At 48.2% G+C, this 13,610-nt stretch overlaps 1 protein-coding gene across 5 annotated transcripts in view; it reads right to left on the bottom strand.

Annotated features, from left to right (window-relative positions):
• The window catches only part of Stat92e (Signal transducer and transcription activator Stat92E), a 158,529-nt gene that overhangs the window by 83,124 nt on the left and 61,795 nt on the right, over window positions 1-13,610 (bottom strand). For all 5 annotated transcript variants that reach the window (XM_077707421.1, XM_077707416.1, XM_077707419.1 and 2 more), the window contains exon 2: window positions 12,479-12,543. Coding sequence is in view for 4 of the 5 variants with exons in the window: in XM_077707416.1 (XP_077563542.1) it covers window positions 12,479-12,543 (65 nt within the window). In the remaining variant the exon portion in view is untranslated. The remainder of the gene's footprint in view (window positions 1-12,478; window positions 12,544-13,610) is intronic.

The raw sequence follows: 13,610 nt of genomic DNA, 5'->3' as shown, positions 1-13,610 counted from the left end.
AATGTACTCAAAACTCAAAATGTACTCAAAACTCAAAATGGACTCAAAACTCAAAATGTACTCAAAACTCAAAATGTACTCAAAACTCAAAATGAATTCAGAACTCAAATGGCCTCACAGAGATTGAGACAGTGAGAGAGTGAGAGTGAGAGTGTGAGTGTGAGAGCGAGTGTGAGAGTGAGTGAGAGTGAGAGTGAGAGTGAGAGTGTGAGTGTGAGTGTGAGAGCGAGAGCGAGAGCGACGGAGTGTGTGAGAGTGTGTGAGAGCGTGAGCGAGAGCGGGAGCGGGAGCGAGTGTGAGTGTGAGTGAGTGAGTGAGTGTGAGTGAGTGAGTGAGTGAGTGAGTGAGTGAGTGAGTGAGTGAGCGTGTGAGTGTGTGAGTGGGAGTGTGTACATTTTGCTATTTACCTTTTGTTATATCCTCATAATTATAACCAGAAAGCATTTTTATATGTGTCCCACGTGATCCCCCTCGACGAGACCTTTAATTTGATACCCCACACACCCTAGCAGGGTCATATGGAATTCATACCAGTCAAACTAATCATGACTCTCATGACTGTAACCAAGACGCATTATTTAAGTGTCCGACGTGATTCCCCTAACTGGAACCTTCAATTTGACGCCCCACATGCTTCAGCGGCCTCACCTTGAATTTAACCCCATCTATGACTCATAATGACCATCTCATGATTCGAACTACGAAGCCTTTTTTATTTGTACCACGTGATTCCCCTCGTCAAGACCGTAAATTCGATACCCTACACGCCCTAGCGGGGTCACTTCGAATTTTACCCCAATATAAGACTCGCCATGACAATCTAATGGTTATAACCAGGAAGCATTTTTGTATTTCTCCCACGTGATTCCGCTCATCAAGACCATTAATTTGATACCCATCACATCCTAGCGGAATCAATTTGAAATTAAACCAATCAATGACTAACCATGACTATCTCATGATATAGCCCTACCACATTTTTGTCCCACGTGATTTCCCTTATCGGAACCTTCAATTTGATGCCCCGGACACCCAGTGGCATCATTGTGAATTTTAACCTAATTTTTGACCCATTTTGACTATGTCATGATAATAATCAGGAAGCACGTGATTACCCTCATGCAGACCTTTAATTTGATATGCCACACGCCCTAGCGTCATGAACTTGAATTTTAACCGAATCTATGGCTTACCATAACTACGTCATGATATATCCATAACTCATTTTCATCCCGAATGATTCCCCACATCGAGACCTTGAATTTGATTCCCCACATGCCCTCGAAGCGTCATTTTGAATTTTAACCCAATCTATGACTCAATATGACTGCCTGATGAGTACAATCAGGAAGCTATATTTTATTTACCCCGCGTGATTCCGTTAATCCGGACCTTTCATTTGATACCTGACACGCCTTAGCCTCATCAGTTTCACTTTTCACCCAATCTAATGTGCTCATTATTCTGTCTTAAGGGGCGCTGCCCAGTCAATTCAGCTAGTGCATTTGAAACAGCAGAAATGACAGCACCCGCCCCCATTTACCCCCGGCTCTCACCTCTTCCTTTGTGACCCCTAGTATATCAAGCCGTTAACAGTAGCAGGCGAACAACCAGCACGCCAGCGCCGTCGTGTGCTTTCCCTGGACCCGTCAGGAGGAAAAGTTAAGACAACCCTTTTTGTGACCTCACCAGTCAATCATCACTCATGCGCCCAGCCGCGAAAATTAGGTATACAGCAAGTGCTTATGGCCATGAAAATTCAACAAGAAACTAAAAAAAAATCAGACACCTCCTCCCTCCCAACCGATCATGCAGATCGCGATTGGTGCCGTACCCGCAGGTAACCTGAATTCCGAGCCCACAGTGACGCATGAAACTTAACAGCCAACCATAGCTGCCTGCTAGGCTACTCATATTTACTCAAACTCAAAATGGACTCAAAACTCCTATGTACTCAGAACTCAAAATGCACTCAAAACTCAACATGTAATCAAACTCAAAATGCACTCAAACTCAAAATGTACTCAAACTCAAAATGTACTCAGAACTCAAAATGTACTCAGAACTCAAAATGTACTCAGAACTCAAAATGTACTCAAACTCAAAATGGACTCAAACTCAAAATGGACTCAGAATTCACTAGGTCTCAGGCGTACTCAAACTCACGCGTGAGTTTGAGTCCAAATGAGTCTGAGTGAGTGGACTCATGAGTGAGTTCGCCGACCTCTATATATATATATATATATATATATATATATATATATACACACACACACACATCTCTTCCACTATTAGGGAACAGCACAAGACGTAACGTATTCGAAAAAGGAAGCGAGGTGCTGACTGTGAGATGATGTATAGTATCTTTAAACCCCCAAAAAACGTTTTTCATGGATTTCCCAAAGGTATATGTATCAAACAGCCTGAACGGTATTGTCAAACTCAGAAATTTTGGAATATTTCTTCATCAAAAAGTCTGAACATTCCTCAAAAATATTTTTGTGTACATTTTGCTTACTTATACTCACTGACACCCGCGGCTGTTAGGGCAGATACTATTTAACTCATTCATTATTTCATTTATACAATGAATAAATAAATCAATGAATTGTGGATAACAGCGTTACGGCACGCAGAGCAATTGCCATTCTTCTCGTGACGGATTCTTTGGTGGTCGTCTGAGTTTTGCAAACCACTTCGGACATGACGTTTCCCCATCCAGTCAGGATGCACCTGTTATTTCCCACACAATTCGACGCGCAATGCAAATTCTGTACTCAACCAGGCGCTCTACGGCACATAATATGGGAGTGCGTCAACAACCCAGACCTGCCAGCCCCTTTTCCTTACCCTACCCCTGAGCAGGAATAGATACTGCTGTCCAGCTCCCTCCCTCAAGATCAACTTCTGCTGGTCGAGAGGGCCAGTCGAGATGGGACGGCACATGGTTACCAAAAATGAGGACCCCCCACCTAAACTTAGCTCAATAAAAAAAAGTTTTGTCTCTCGAAATGGAGCAATCGCAGACGCCGGCTTCATAACGTGATTGAACCAGGTTAGATTCCGACCACGGGAACCGTTTTTTTTTTCTTTCATTTCACCAACGATCATTCATCATCATCGTCAGAGAAAGTCGGCTTTCCTGCAGGGCGTATTGGCGTACAGCGACACCAGTGAGGACAATAAAGGCAGGCTGTATCTATGCGGGGCCTACCCAGCTACAGCAGCTGCAGCTAGTTTCCAACTTCAACGCGAACCTGTGGATGTCCTACAAATTCAACTATTAGCGGTCAGATCTTATCGATCGAACTGTTCGCTCCAAACCACTGCGAAGACGTACGTCGATGGACGCTCACACACCCACGCTTCAAGAAATGCATGAGCCCTTCCGCTACTGCGAAGATGAAGACCAACGAAGCTGCATTAGAAGATAACTATATGACATGTGTGTGGTGACATGCTTTGTTGATCGAATAAAGACACGTGCACATAACTCAGTTCGAATTAAATTTATGTTAATTGTGAAATAAGTTGTTTCTTGGATAGTTCGGATAAAATGTGAGTTCCAGCCGTTTTCTGTAACCATACTACCTCCGTAGATGCCATGTATTGACAGCAGAGGGGAATTATGTAACGTTTACTACTTCCCTGTGAACTAATAATGACGAGTAATGCCCTTGCTACACGGTAACTTTTAGTTGACAAATGGACTGTCCCACACAACTGCTCCCTATGTATTTACAATAGGGCACTCGATAGACAATTGGTTCAACGGCCTTCCGAAGTCCTTTTGAAGCGACCGTGTAGCACAGGTATAAATGAAACTCAACAAAATAATACAGTATACTCGTAGCGGCCCATTTCAGTAAAATGTTTTCCAAGATACTTATTTTCAAGTCTGAGAGCTGCGGATAATTTTACACTAGATAGCTCTGGAGCAAGCGCGTGAGATCCTTGTCGACGCGACCCGATAGACGCACGACATTCTGGCCATGCAGGACCGAGCGCAAGACAGCTTCGATGTAAAAGTATGGGCATGTTCGGCTGCGCGTGCAGTAAACCCACGTCGTCGACGTTTCGCGTATACCGTTCCCGTCAATGCGTTCGAGAACGGCGTTTATGGGCACCGGCGTTCGTGCTCGCGGCTCCGCGAGAATGGATTACAAAACGAAGCGTGCGGTTATGTGGCGAAGTTGAACCGACCTGAAAGAGGCTCCTCCGGTGCGCACAGCGGCGAGCGAACGTGCGGCAGCGGGCACGTCTGTTTGCAAGGCGATATGTGCCGAGCAACTGTGCCGATTGTTTTATTCCGAGTGTATTTTTCGCTCCCACTTCCGCTGCAGCTCGCAGATGCGCGTAGTAGTTGTTTTGGAGGACTTCAAACAGCCAGCGTATCCCAAAGGTCAATCACAGCCGTTTCCGCACTCACGTCGGGGGATGCGTGCGCCCTAAGGCCAAAGGACGCTCCACATTATCGCTCAATTTAATTAAATCAATAAATAGATTGATTTTAAGCACTGCGGATGTGGTGTTAGGGCGTCGTTTCGCTTATAAATACGACCGTATACCACGCGCACGCTCGCACGCACGTGAACACGCGCGTGCGTGTTCACGTGCGCACACGCGCACACACAAGACGGCGAATTTTAAACAATTGCAGTGGCACGGCAGCTCGATTGATCGAGTGGCTGTGGCAGTGGAAAAGCTGAGGTTTTAAAGCGAAGCTTCACTCTTCTGAATGGCGCCTGTAACACGAAAATGCCCTGCAGGAAAGCCAACTTTGTCTGACGATGATGATTGATCGTGCGTGAAGTGAAAAAAAAAAAAAAAATTCCCGCTGTAGCTGCTGGGAAAGGGAATTCTTGGAGGCGGTGCTGCCATGTCGACCGTGCCAGATGGGAATGCCCAGAGTGACATATCGTGGTCAGCAGCGTAAGCCGCCTCATCCTGAGTGAGGCAGGATCTGGGGTCCACACAATCTGGGTGTGCGACAGGACCTTGATAGTCTGGAGAGGGTCTTTCTGTCAGTTGACGTGATCTTGCGCGCTAACGACGCGATGAAAGGTTCACTCATCCGCGAATATCCACACACATGATAATAGGTCACTTGGCAAGGCGTTAATATAAATTTGAGAAAGTGATGAACCAAGAACGCTGCCCTGAGGCCCTCCGGACGTGCCTAAGGGAAAAATTAGGCCTATACATTGGACACAGACACTAGGCCTAAGATCACGCTCTGATGTATAACGTCGTCAACCGGTGCCCATTGAAGAAAGTACTGATTGTACTCAACATAGTTCAAACAGTGAGTGCCGGTTTACGACATGAGACCTCAAAGCGAAACTTTAGGCGTGCATGCCGGAGTTTTGGCGCATAACCAACACTATCTGCCATTCTTCTAGCAAAGTGAAATACCCACTGGGTTGCACGTACTTGCCGTGGAGTATTCGGCTACGCTTTATCAGCTGAAATGTATGCTACTACAGCACGCGTTGCTTCAGATGCTTCTGGGGAATGACAAAGCAATGAATGAATGAATGAATCAATCAATCAATTAGAGGGCAAACACTAAAAGGATGGACCGCAAGAAATCTGCGCATGTACACTGAATTACGTATGCGTACTACGAAGCCTAGCGTAGTGTCAGCGTGAACTGGTTGACTCATAGAAGGTTGAAGGGTCATTATGATTCACGCCGAATGGAACAGTTTCGGCACAAAGAAATAACTATATCCTGTATCTCCCTAAGCGCTCGTGTAGGGTTCACGCTGGGCCTTGTGCATTGAGAAAGAAAAACGCGAGTGAGAGCGCCTCGTACGTATGTTTTACTACAACCGGATTTTCCCTGTCTATCACTGTATTGTTTTTCCTGCTAATGTGTCTCTCCAGTGAGCAACTGCTGCGGCTTCGTGGCAATAGTTTTGAGGATGAGTAATCTAAAAACGCTTTTCATGCAGTAACAGTATGCTGTGCACTAGGGAAAAAAACCATTACCTTTCCTTTCTTCTCTTTTTTGGCGTCACAATTCCAATTTTTGCGGCACTCGGTGATATATAGGCAATAATGTATCAGGCACAAATTGGGTTCTAAAGGCATTATTACGCTCGCGCACAATTAACGAGAGCCACAACAGCTTCATACCATGACACATGCTTTACAGCATAGCAACAAATCATTATTTGTCTGCAGAGAGTCTCCAAGGATGTTTGCAGACACCCCTCGGAAATCTGTCCCTCCATCCGTCCGTCTAGGGGTTTATCCAGAATTTCGATTTTTTTTTTGGGGGGGGGTGTATAAATCCCTGGGCAGGGTGCTCGTGGTTGTGGAATCTTTTTATGGGGAGGGGGGGTCGAAATCATCTGGGGGTGTTGGGGGGGGTGTATAAATCCCTGGGCAGGGTGCTCGTGGTTGTGGAATCTTTTTATGGGGAGGGGGGGTCGAAATCATCTGGGGGTGTTGGGGGGGGTGTATAAATCCCTGGGCAGGGTGCTCGTGGTTGTGGAATCTTTTTATGGGGAGGGGGGGGTCGAAATCATCTGGGGGTGTTGGGGGGGGTGTATAAATCCCTGGGCAGGGTGCTCGTGGTTGTGGAATCTTTTTATGGGGAGGGAGGGGTCGAAATCATCTGGGGGTGTTGGGGGGGTGTATAAATCCCTGGGCAGGGTGCTCGTTGTTGTGGAATCTTTTTATGGGGAGGGGGGGGGTCGAAATCATCTGGGGGTGTTGGGGGGGGGTGTATAAATCCCTGGGCAGGGTGCTCGTGGTTGTGGAATCTTTTTATGGGGAGGGGGGGTCGAAATCATCTGGGGGTGTTGGGGGGGGTGTATAAATCCCTGGGCAGGGTGCTCGTGGTTGTGGAATCTTTTTATGGGGAGGGGGGGTCGAAATCATCTGGGGGTGTTGGGGGGGTGTATAAATCCCTGGGCAGGGTGCTCGTGGTTGTGGAATCTTTTTATGGGGAGGGGGGGTCGAAATCATCTGGGGGTGTTGGGGGGGGGGGTGTATAAATCCCTGGGCAGGGTGCTCGTAGTTGTGGAATCTTTTTATGGGGAGGGGGGGGTCGAAATCATCTGGGGGTGTTGGGGGTGGGGTGTATAAATCCCTGGGCAGGGTGCTCGTGGTTGTGGAATCTTTTTATGGGGAGGGGGGGGGGTCGAAATCATCTGGGGGTGTTGGGGGGGGTGTATAAATCCCTGGGCAGGGTGCTCGTGGTTGTGGAATCTTTTTATGGGGAGGGGGGGGTCGAAATCATCTGGGGGTGTTGGGGGGGTGTATAAATCCCTGGGCAGGGTGCTCGTGGTTGTGGAATCTTTTTATGGGGAGGGGGGGGTCGAAATCATCTGGGGGTGTTGGGGGGGGTGTATAAATCCCTGGGCAGGGTGCTCGTGGTTGTGGAATCTTTTTATGGGGAGGGGGGGGTCGAAATCATCTGGGGGTGTTGGGGGGGTGTATAAATCCCTGGGCAGGGTGCTCGTGGTTGTGGAATCTTTTTATGGGGAGGGGGGGGGGTCGAAATCATCTGGGGGTGTTGGGGGGGGTGTATAAATCCCTGGGCAGGGTGCTCGTGGTTGTGGAATCTTTTTATGGGGAGGGGGGGGTCGAAATCATCTGGGGGTGTTGGGGGGGTGTATAAATCCCTGGGCAGGGTGCTCGTGGTTGTGGAATCTTTTTATGGGGAGGGGGGGGTCGAAATCATCTGGGGGTGTTGGGGGGGGTGTATAAATCCCTGGGCAGGGTGCTCGTGGTTGTGGAATCTTTTTATGGGGAGGGGGGGGGGGTCGAAATCATCTGGGGGTGTTGGGGGGTGTATAAATCCCTGGGCAGGGTGCTCGTGGTTGTGGAATCTTTTTATGGGGAGGGGGGGGTCGAAATCATCTGGGGGTGTTGGGGGGGTGTATAAATCCCTGGGCAGGGTGCTCGTTGTTGTGGAATCTTTTTATGGGGAGGGGGGGGTCGAAATCATCTGGGGGTGTTGGGGGGGTGTATAAATCCCTGGGCAGGGTGCTCGTGGTTGTGGAATCTTTTTATGGGGAGGGGGGGGTCGAAATCATCTGGGGGTGTTGGGGGGGGTGTATAAATCCCTGGGCAGGGTGCTCGTGGTTGTGGAATCTTTTTATGGGGAGGGGGGGGGTCGAAATCATCTGGGGGTGTTGGGGGGTGTATAAATCCCTGGGCAGGGTGCTCGTGGTTGTGGAATCTTTTTATGGGGAGGGGGGGGTCGAAATCATCTGGGGGTGTTGGGGGGGGTGTATAAATCCCTGGGCAGGGTGCTCGTTGTTGTGGAATCTTTTTATGGGGAGGGGGGGGTCGAAATCATCTGGGGGTGTTGGGGGGTGTATAAATCCCTGGGCAGGGTGCTCGTGGTTGTGGAATCTTTTTATGGGGAGGGGGGGGTCGAAATCATCTGGGGGTGTTGGGGGGTGTATAAATCCCTGGGCAGGGTGCTCGTGGTTGTGGAATCTTTTTATGGGGAGGGGGGGGTCGAAATCATCTGGGGGTGTTGGGGGGGGTGTATAAATCCCTGGGCAGGGTGCTCGTGGTTGTGGAATCTTTTTATGGGGAGGGGGGGGGGTCGAAATCATCTGGGGGTGTTGGGGGGGGGTGTATAAATCCCTGGGCAGGGTGCTCGTGGTTGTGGAATCTTTTTATGGGGAGGGGGGGGGTCGAAATCATCTGGGGGTGTTGGGGGGGGGTGTATAAATCCCTGGGCAGGGTGCTCGTGGTTGTGGAATCTTTTTATGGGGAGGGGGGGGTCGAAATCATCTGGGGGTGTTGGGGGGGGTGTATAAATCCCTGCGTCCGTCCGTCCATAAAGTGTGAAAAGATGAGTTCTATAGGTAGGTATACATGGGCCATATGAGGTATTTAATTAAATGCTTCTTAATAAAGGCCATATGTCATACCCGGGCCTCCAAGGTGAGAGCACACGTACAGTTGCGTGTACGTGCGGAGGCGATCTTTCGGCGAGAATCCTTACGCACTATCTGACGATTCCCGCTCCAGAGTTTCTACATTTTTTTGCCGTCTTTTCAGCAGGCATCTCGACAGCAGCTCATGCAGTCCATTCCTCCAGGACGTATTATGAATGGCGGTTGAAAACAGAGGATAAGGTATAAAGCATGAGCTTTCTTTCTGCTTCAGGTCATTTGAATTGCTGAATGGTGCTAATTAATGGGTAATCCGGGTTTTAATCATAACGACGTTTCGTTTTACTGCCTCAGTCTTTCCGGGAATGCAGTACTATATTGAGGTCCTCACGAATTTCAACAAGGGAGTTAGCCCTTTCCAATCCCCCCTTGTGGGGTACGTGTGGGTACGTAAGCATTACCCCGCGTTGGCGATGTGCAGGTGCGGCGCCCACGCGCATGCAGGTTTATAAAACGCCATCTCCGATTGACTATAATGTTCTTGACAAGCCAGTCAGAAGCAGTGTTTTTCGTCGATTGATTGATTGTAGGGTTTACCGCGCCGACGCAACGCAGGCGATGAGGCGCGCCGTAGTGGAGGGCTCCGGATTAATTTTGACTACCTGGGGATCTTTAACGTGCGCCGAAATCTCGTACACACGGCCATTTTTGCTTTTCGCCTCCATCAGAAAAGCGACCGCCGCGGCCGGGAATCGAACCCGCGACCTCGTGCTCAGCAGCGCAACGCCTTAGCCACTGAGCCACCGCGGCGGGTCAAGTCGGTAAATTGCTGAACTCCGCACAGACAGGAGTTCCACAGGAGTCAGTGCTGGATCGACAAACGATCTGCAAAGACACAAAACCGCGATTTTTTGGAACTTCTTTTACGCGCGAAACATCGAAATGAAGCGTCATTATCTACGTGCGCTGTATGCGGATAGCCTGAGTGATGCGGGCTGTACTGCGAGTATTGCGGCAATACTCCGGCACCACGCAAACAGCGCCGGACAGAAAAATTGAAGGCTGCAGATTGACGACGCCTTTCCACAAACGGGGGTCGTGTTTACAAGATCGCCGCAAGATTGACCCGAGAAAAGCGGCGGACCTCGCGTGCGTGTGCGAACAACATTATCGCGCTCATATGCGTCGCCTTGGTGTCGCGACCTTTATTTCCCGCGCGAAACGAAAGCCGGAAACCAGGGGGGCCGACCGGCCGTCCTTCCGTTAACAGTATCGGTGACGTCACCTGTGACGTCACCCATGCCTGCTGCTTCAAGGTCAAGGAGCGAGGAAACGCGGCGGGTCTCACGGTATCGATGTGCGGACGCGTCCACGCCGCGTATACTGCTACATTTCCGGTTTATTACACTTCCGCCCGCTTCAAGGCAGAGTTCAACACACCGAGTCCTTTTTTTTTTCTTTTTATTTTTGATTCCGTGCACCATCGAGTCGAATTGTTTTGAGGGGGTAAAAAAAGCCGGAAAGAAGGAAATGCTGCGGCAAGCACGTTGGATAGGAATTTCACCTATGGTTGATTTGTAAACATAAGCACTGGGCTGGCAAAAAAAGAAAAAAAAAAGTCAACGCTTTTTTTTTGTTTCTGCAATTCTCTTGGTTTGCGGGTTTTAAAGGACGCATTTTTAGACGGCAAGAACATCTCGCAATCACTTTAAAAAGTTTAAAGTGCGTGTCCCATGCCCTGATATCAAACATATAAATAGTCTGGAAACAAACAAGAAAAAAAAAACTCACAAAGAGCGCGAGAAAACGAGGTAAGTAAAGACAGAGACACACGAGAAAAACATTAAAAAATAAAGTGCTTACTGACGTTGCAGAACCAGTACTGAAAGGAGCCTGAAGAAAGGAAGTCCTCTTCCTGAAACGTCAGTAAACTTGTTTTTAATGCTTCTCTCGTGTATCTGTTTACTTACTAATATATATATATATATATATATATATATATATATATATATATATATATATATATATATATATATATATATATATATGGGCAGTCATTTCTGCGAACTTGAAAGTACTTCCAAAAATGACGTTTTTTGATCGCCACCCTTCTCGCACTATGTGGTGACGTCAGTTGAAACAGTGCACTCGTAGCTTGGCGAGGAGTAATGTAACAGGTTGCGAGGAGGCGTATCTAACAGTCGCCCTCTCACTGCTGACTAACGACGCCCCATTGTAGCCATCCGGTAGCTGCGTGCAGCGCCGGGCAGCGGACGTTCCTGTCGTCATGCGTTAAGGCGATACCATTGTGATGCAGGCGCTCAATTTTGCGACAGAGTGAACAAGGTGCCCCTTTTGCATTCGCTGAACAAAAAAAAAAAAAAAAAAAAAAGCGACCATGCCCGCATGAGTATGATTATCTGGAATCCTGTCGAAAGCGGATGTGCCATCGCTTGCCACCGGAAGTTGCGCGGGGTAGGCAGTGAAATAGCAGACTGTGCCTGATATTTAAAATAGGAGTCGACATAACCACTTATCTATAGCATGGCTGAGACAAGAAAGGACACACCAGTGCTTATCTTTGGTGAATTGAATGCTGGCATTCCGCGTATTCTTTTTTTACGCGTACTCTAAACCTGTGCGCGTAACGGTCTGAATCTGAACCTAACAAATACCCACAGAGCAGCCCATTTAACTCCATATGTGCACGTTGAGGAAACTTAATAAGCAAAAATTTTTGCTGCTTCCGCACGATATTCCCTAAAATTGTCACAGCCGCACCGCCTGTAGGGGTTCTTTTTGAAAATAGAGAAGCTGTTTAGCAATTTGTTTATTTCGGCGTTTCACAAAACCCAGTATAAAGAAAAGAAATAACCACCACCGACACGATTCGAACCTTAGTCCGGTAGAACAACGGAGTTAGAGTCAATCGTTTTACCCACTCGGCTACGACCGCTTTTTTTTCTTTATTACCGTTTGTCTCAAACGAAAAACTAGGTTACAGTGATTTTATAACATTCGCCACCTTTGCGACGACCGAGCGAGTTAGTTCCCGAGCGTCAAACGGCTTACTCACTCGGCTGTGACTGCGGTGAGAATCACGCCATTTGCTCAACACAGAACACGTATTAGTGTATACGTTGCACCTGCGAGCGCCTAGTTTAAGTGTGCGCGTTCAGTTCTTTCGTTCTGCTTCTTCGATTTGCTTCTTTTTCGCCTTTATAGCAACAAAGATGGAGTAAAGGTCGTTGCGGCAGCAAAGAAAAATCACTGCAATCGTGAACTTGAACCGTAATGATGGTCGTGAAGGTTGCGCACAGCTTCGCTACATTCAAGTCTTACGCGTTTGTGTGAGCTTCCTTCATTTGCTACGGATGCCGCAATTTCGGGCGGTTCCACACAGAAGCAATTTGACAACCCTGTAGACTGCATTCGGCATCATACTGTAGGCTGTAAACTACGTAACCCACTTAAACTTCGCAGACAATCATGCTCGTGGTCTGTAGCGCGAAAGCAGGTCAGTCAGTGTCAGTGAACCGCATTGTGTATTGCGCACCGGACGTTGACAGCCGAACAGTACGAATAACAAGGACCTGTACAGCCTTGCTCACCTCAGGCCCTGGGGTGGTGCCGAGGGCGGGGTCGAGTCCTCGTTCACTGCATTTTCTTGAGCAGTCTGCGGGGGGAGGGGGAAAAAAAAGGGAAAAGAGATTGATCAGGCTTCAGGGATGCTATAGCGTGTCGGTTGCCGACAAAAAAAGGTGCTAGAGTAAATTAAGTTTGCATATGTATGAAGACAGCGGAAAAAATGCAGTGCGGATCTCTAATGCAAACGCGCACATCGACATTTCAGGATTATGTGCCGTCTAGAGATTTAAACCGCAAAATCTGGACGTCCGCGGCCATTATTGTGTGGTGGCGTTTCATTTCTTGTTTACGGCGATGGTAATGTGCGCTGGCGATAAATGGCTTAATGAAGAAAGAGCAAAGCATAATACACGAGAGAGAGAGAGAGAGAGAGAGAGAGAGAGAGAGAGAGAGAGAGAGAGAGAGAGAGAGAGAGAGAGAGAGACGATCCTTAAAGGGGCCCTGAAAGGCATTTTGAGCACACTAAATGAACTAGCGCAATCGCTAGATTGGGTCGCCAACGTCACCTGTGCCAAGTATTACTCTTTTACGCGCAGCGGAAAGCTCACACTTTTGTTGCAAAGTTTGTCGCTTTTTTCTCACCCTTTCCTTCGTGTTTTTGGACGCCGCCATCTTCACATGTCTACATCATCGATTCCCAGATGTTCGTCATGAGCTAGACATCCTGCTATTGGGCGGCTTTTTCACGCACTTCCGGCAAAGAGATGAGTCGTCTGCTCAGCGTCGGCTCGCCGGCTGATCTGCCAGCGGAGTGCCGGAGTGCTTTGACATTTTACGACAAACGAAACAAGTGTAAACAAACGCTTAACCGTTTGTATTGAATGCAACACGGCCATAACACGACGTGGATTTTATCTTACGTGAGTACGTACCATAAAGAAAGTCCCGTGGCACTTCTTTGGTGCAATCGCAGAGAACGCCCCGAGCCGAATGCCCGGGTTTGACGCGTACATTTTATTCAACTTCAAAACAATCCAGAGATGCGTTTCGAACGAACGCAACGTCACAACATGCGTTGCAAGTCTGAACCGCGATTGACAGACGATGAGTTGCCTCCTCCTGCCCGTCGTAAATTCGGCACTCACCTCACACCCG

Source organism: Haemaphysalis longicornis, unplaced genomic scaffold (genome assembly GCF_048455015.1).
Source record: "Haemaphysalis longicornis isolate Haplotype H1 unplaced genomic scaffold, Haemaphysalis longicornis Haplotype H1 scaffold_4, whole genome shotgun sequence".
Taxonomy (NCBI): Eukaryota; Metazoa; Arthropoda; class Arachnida; order Ixodida; family Ixodidae; genus Haemaphysalis; species Haemaphysalis longicornis.
Note: the sequence above shows the minus strand (reverse complement) of the source record. Positions and strands in the feature narration are given on the sequence as shown.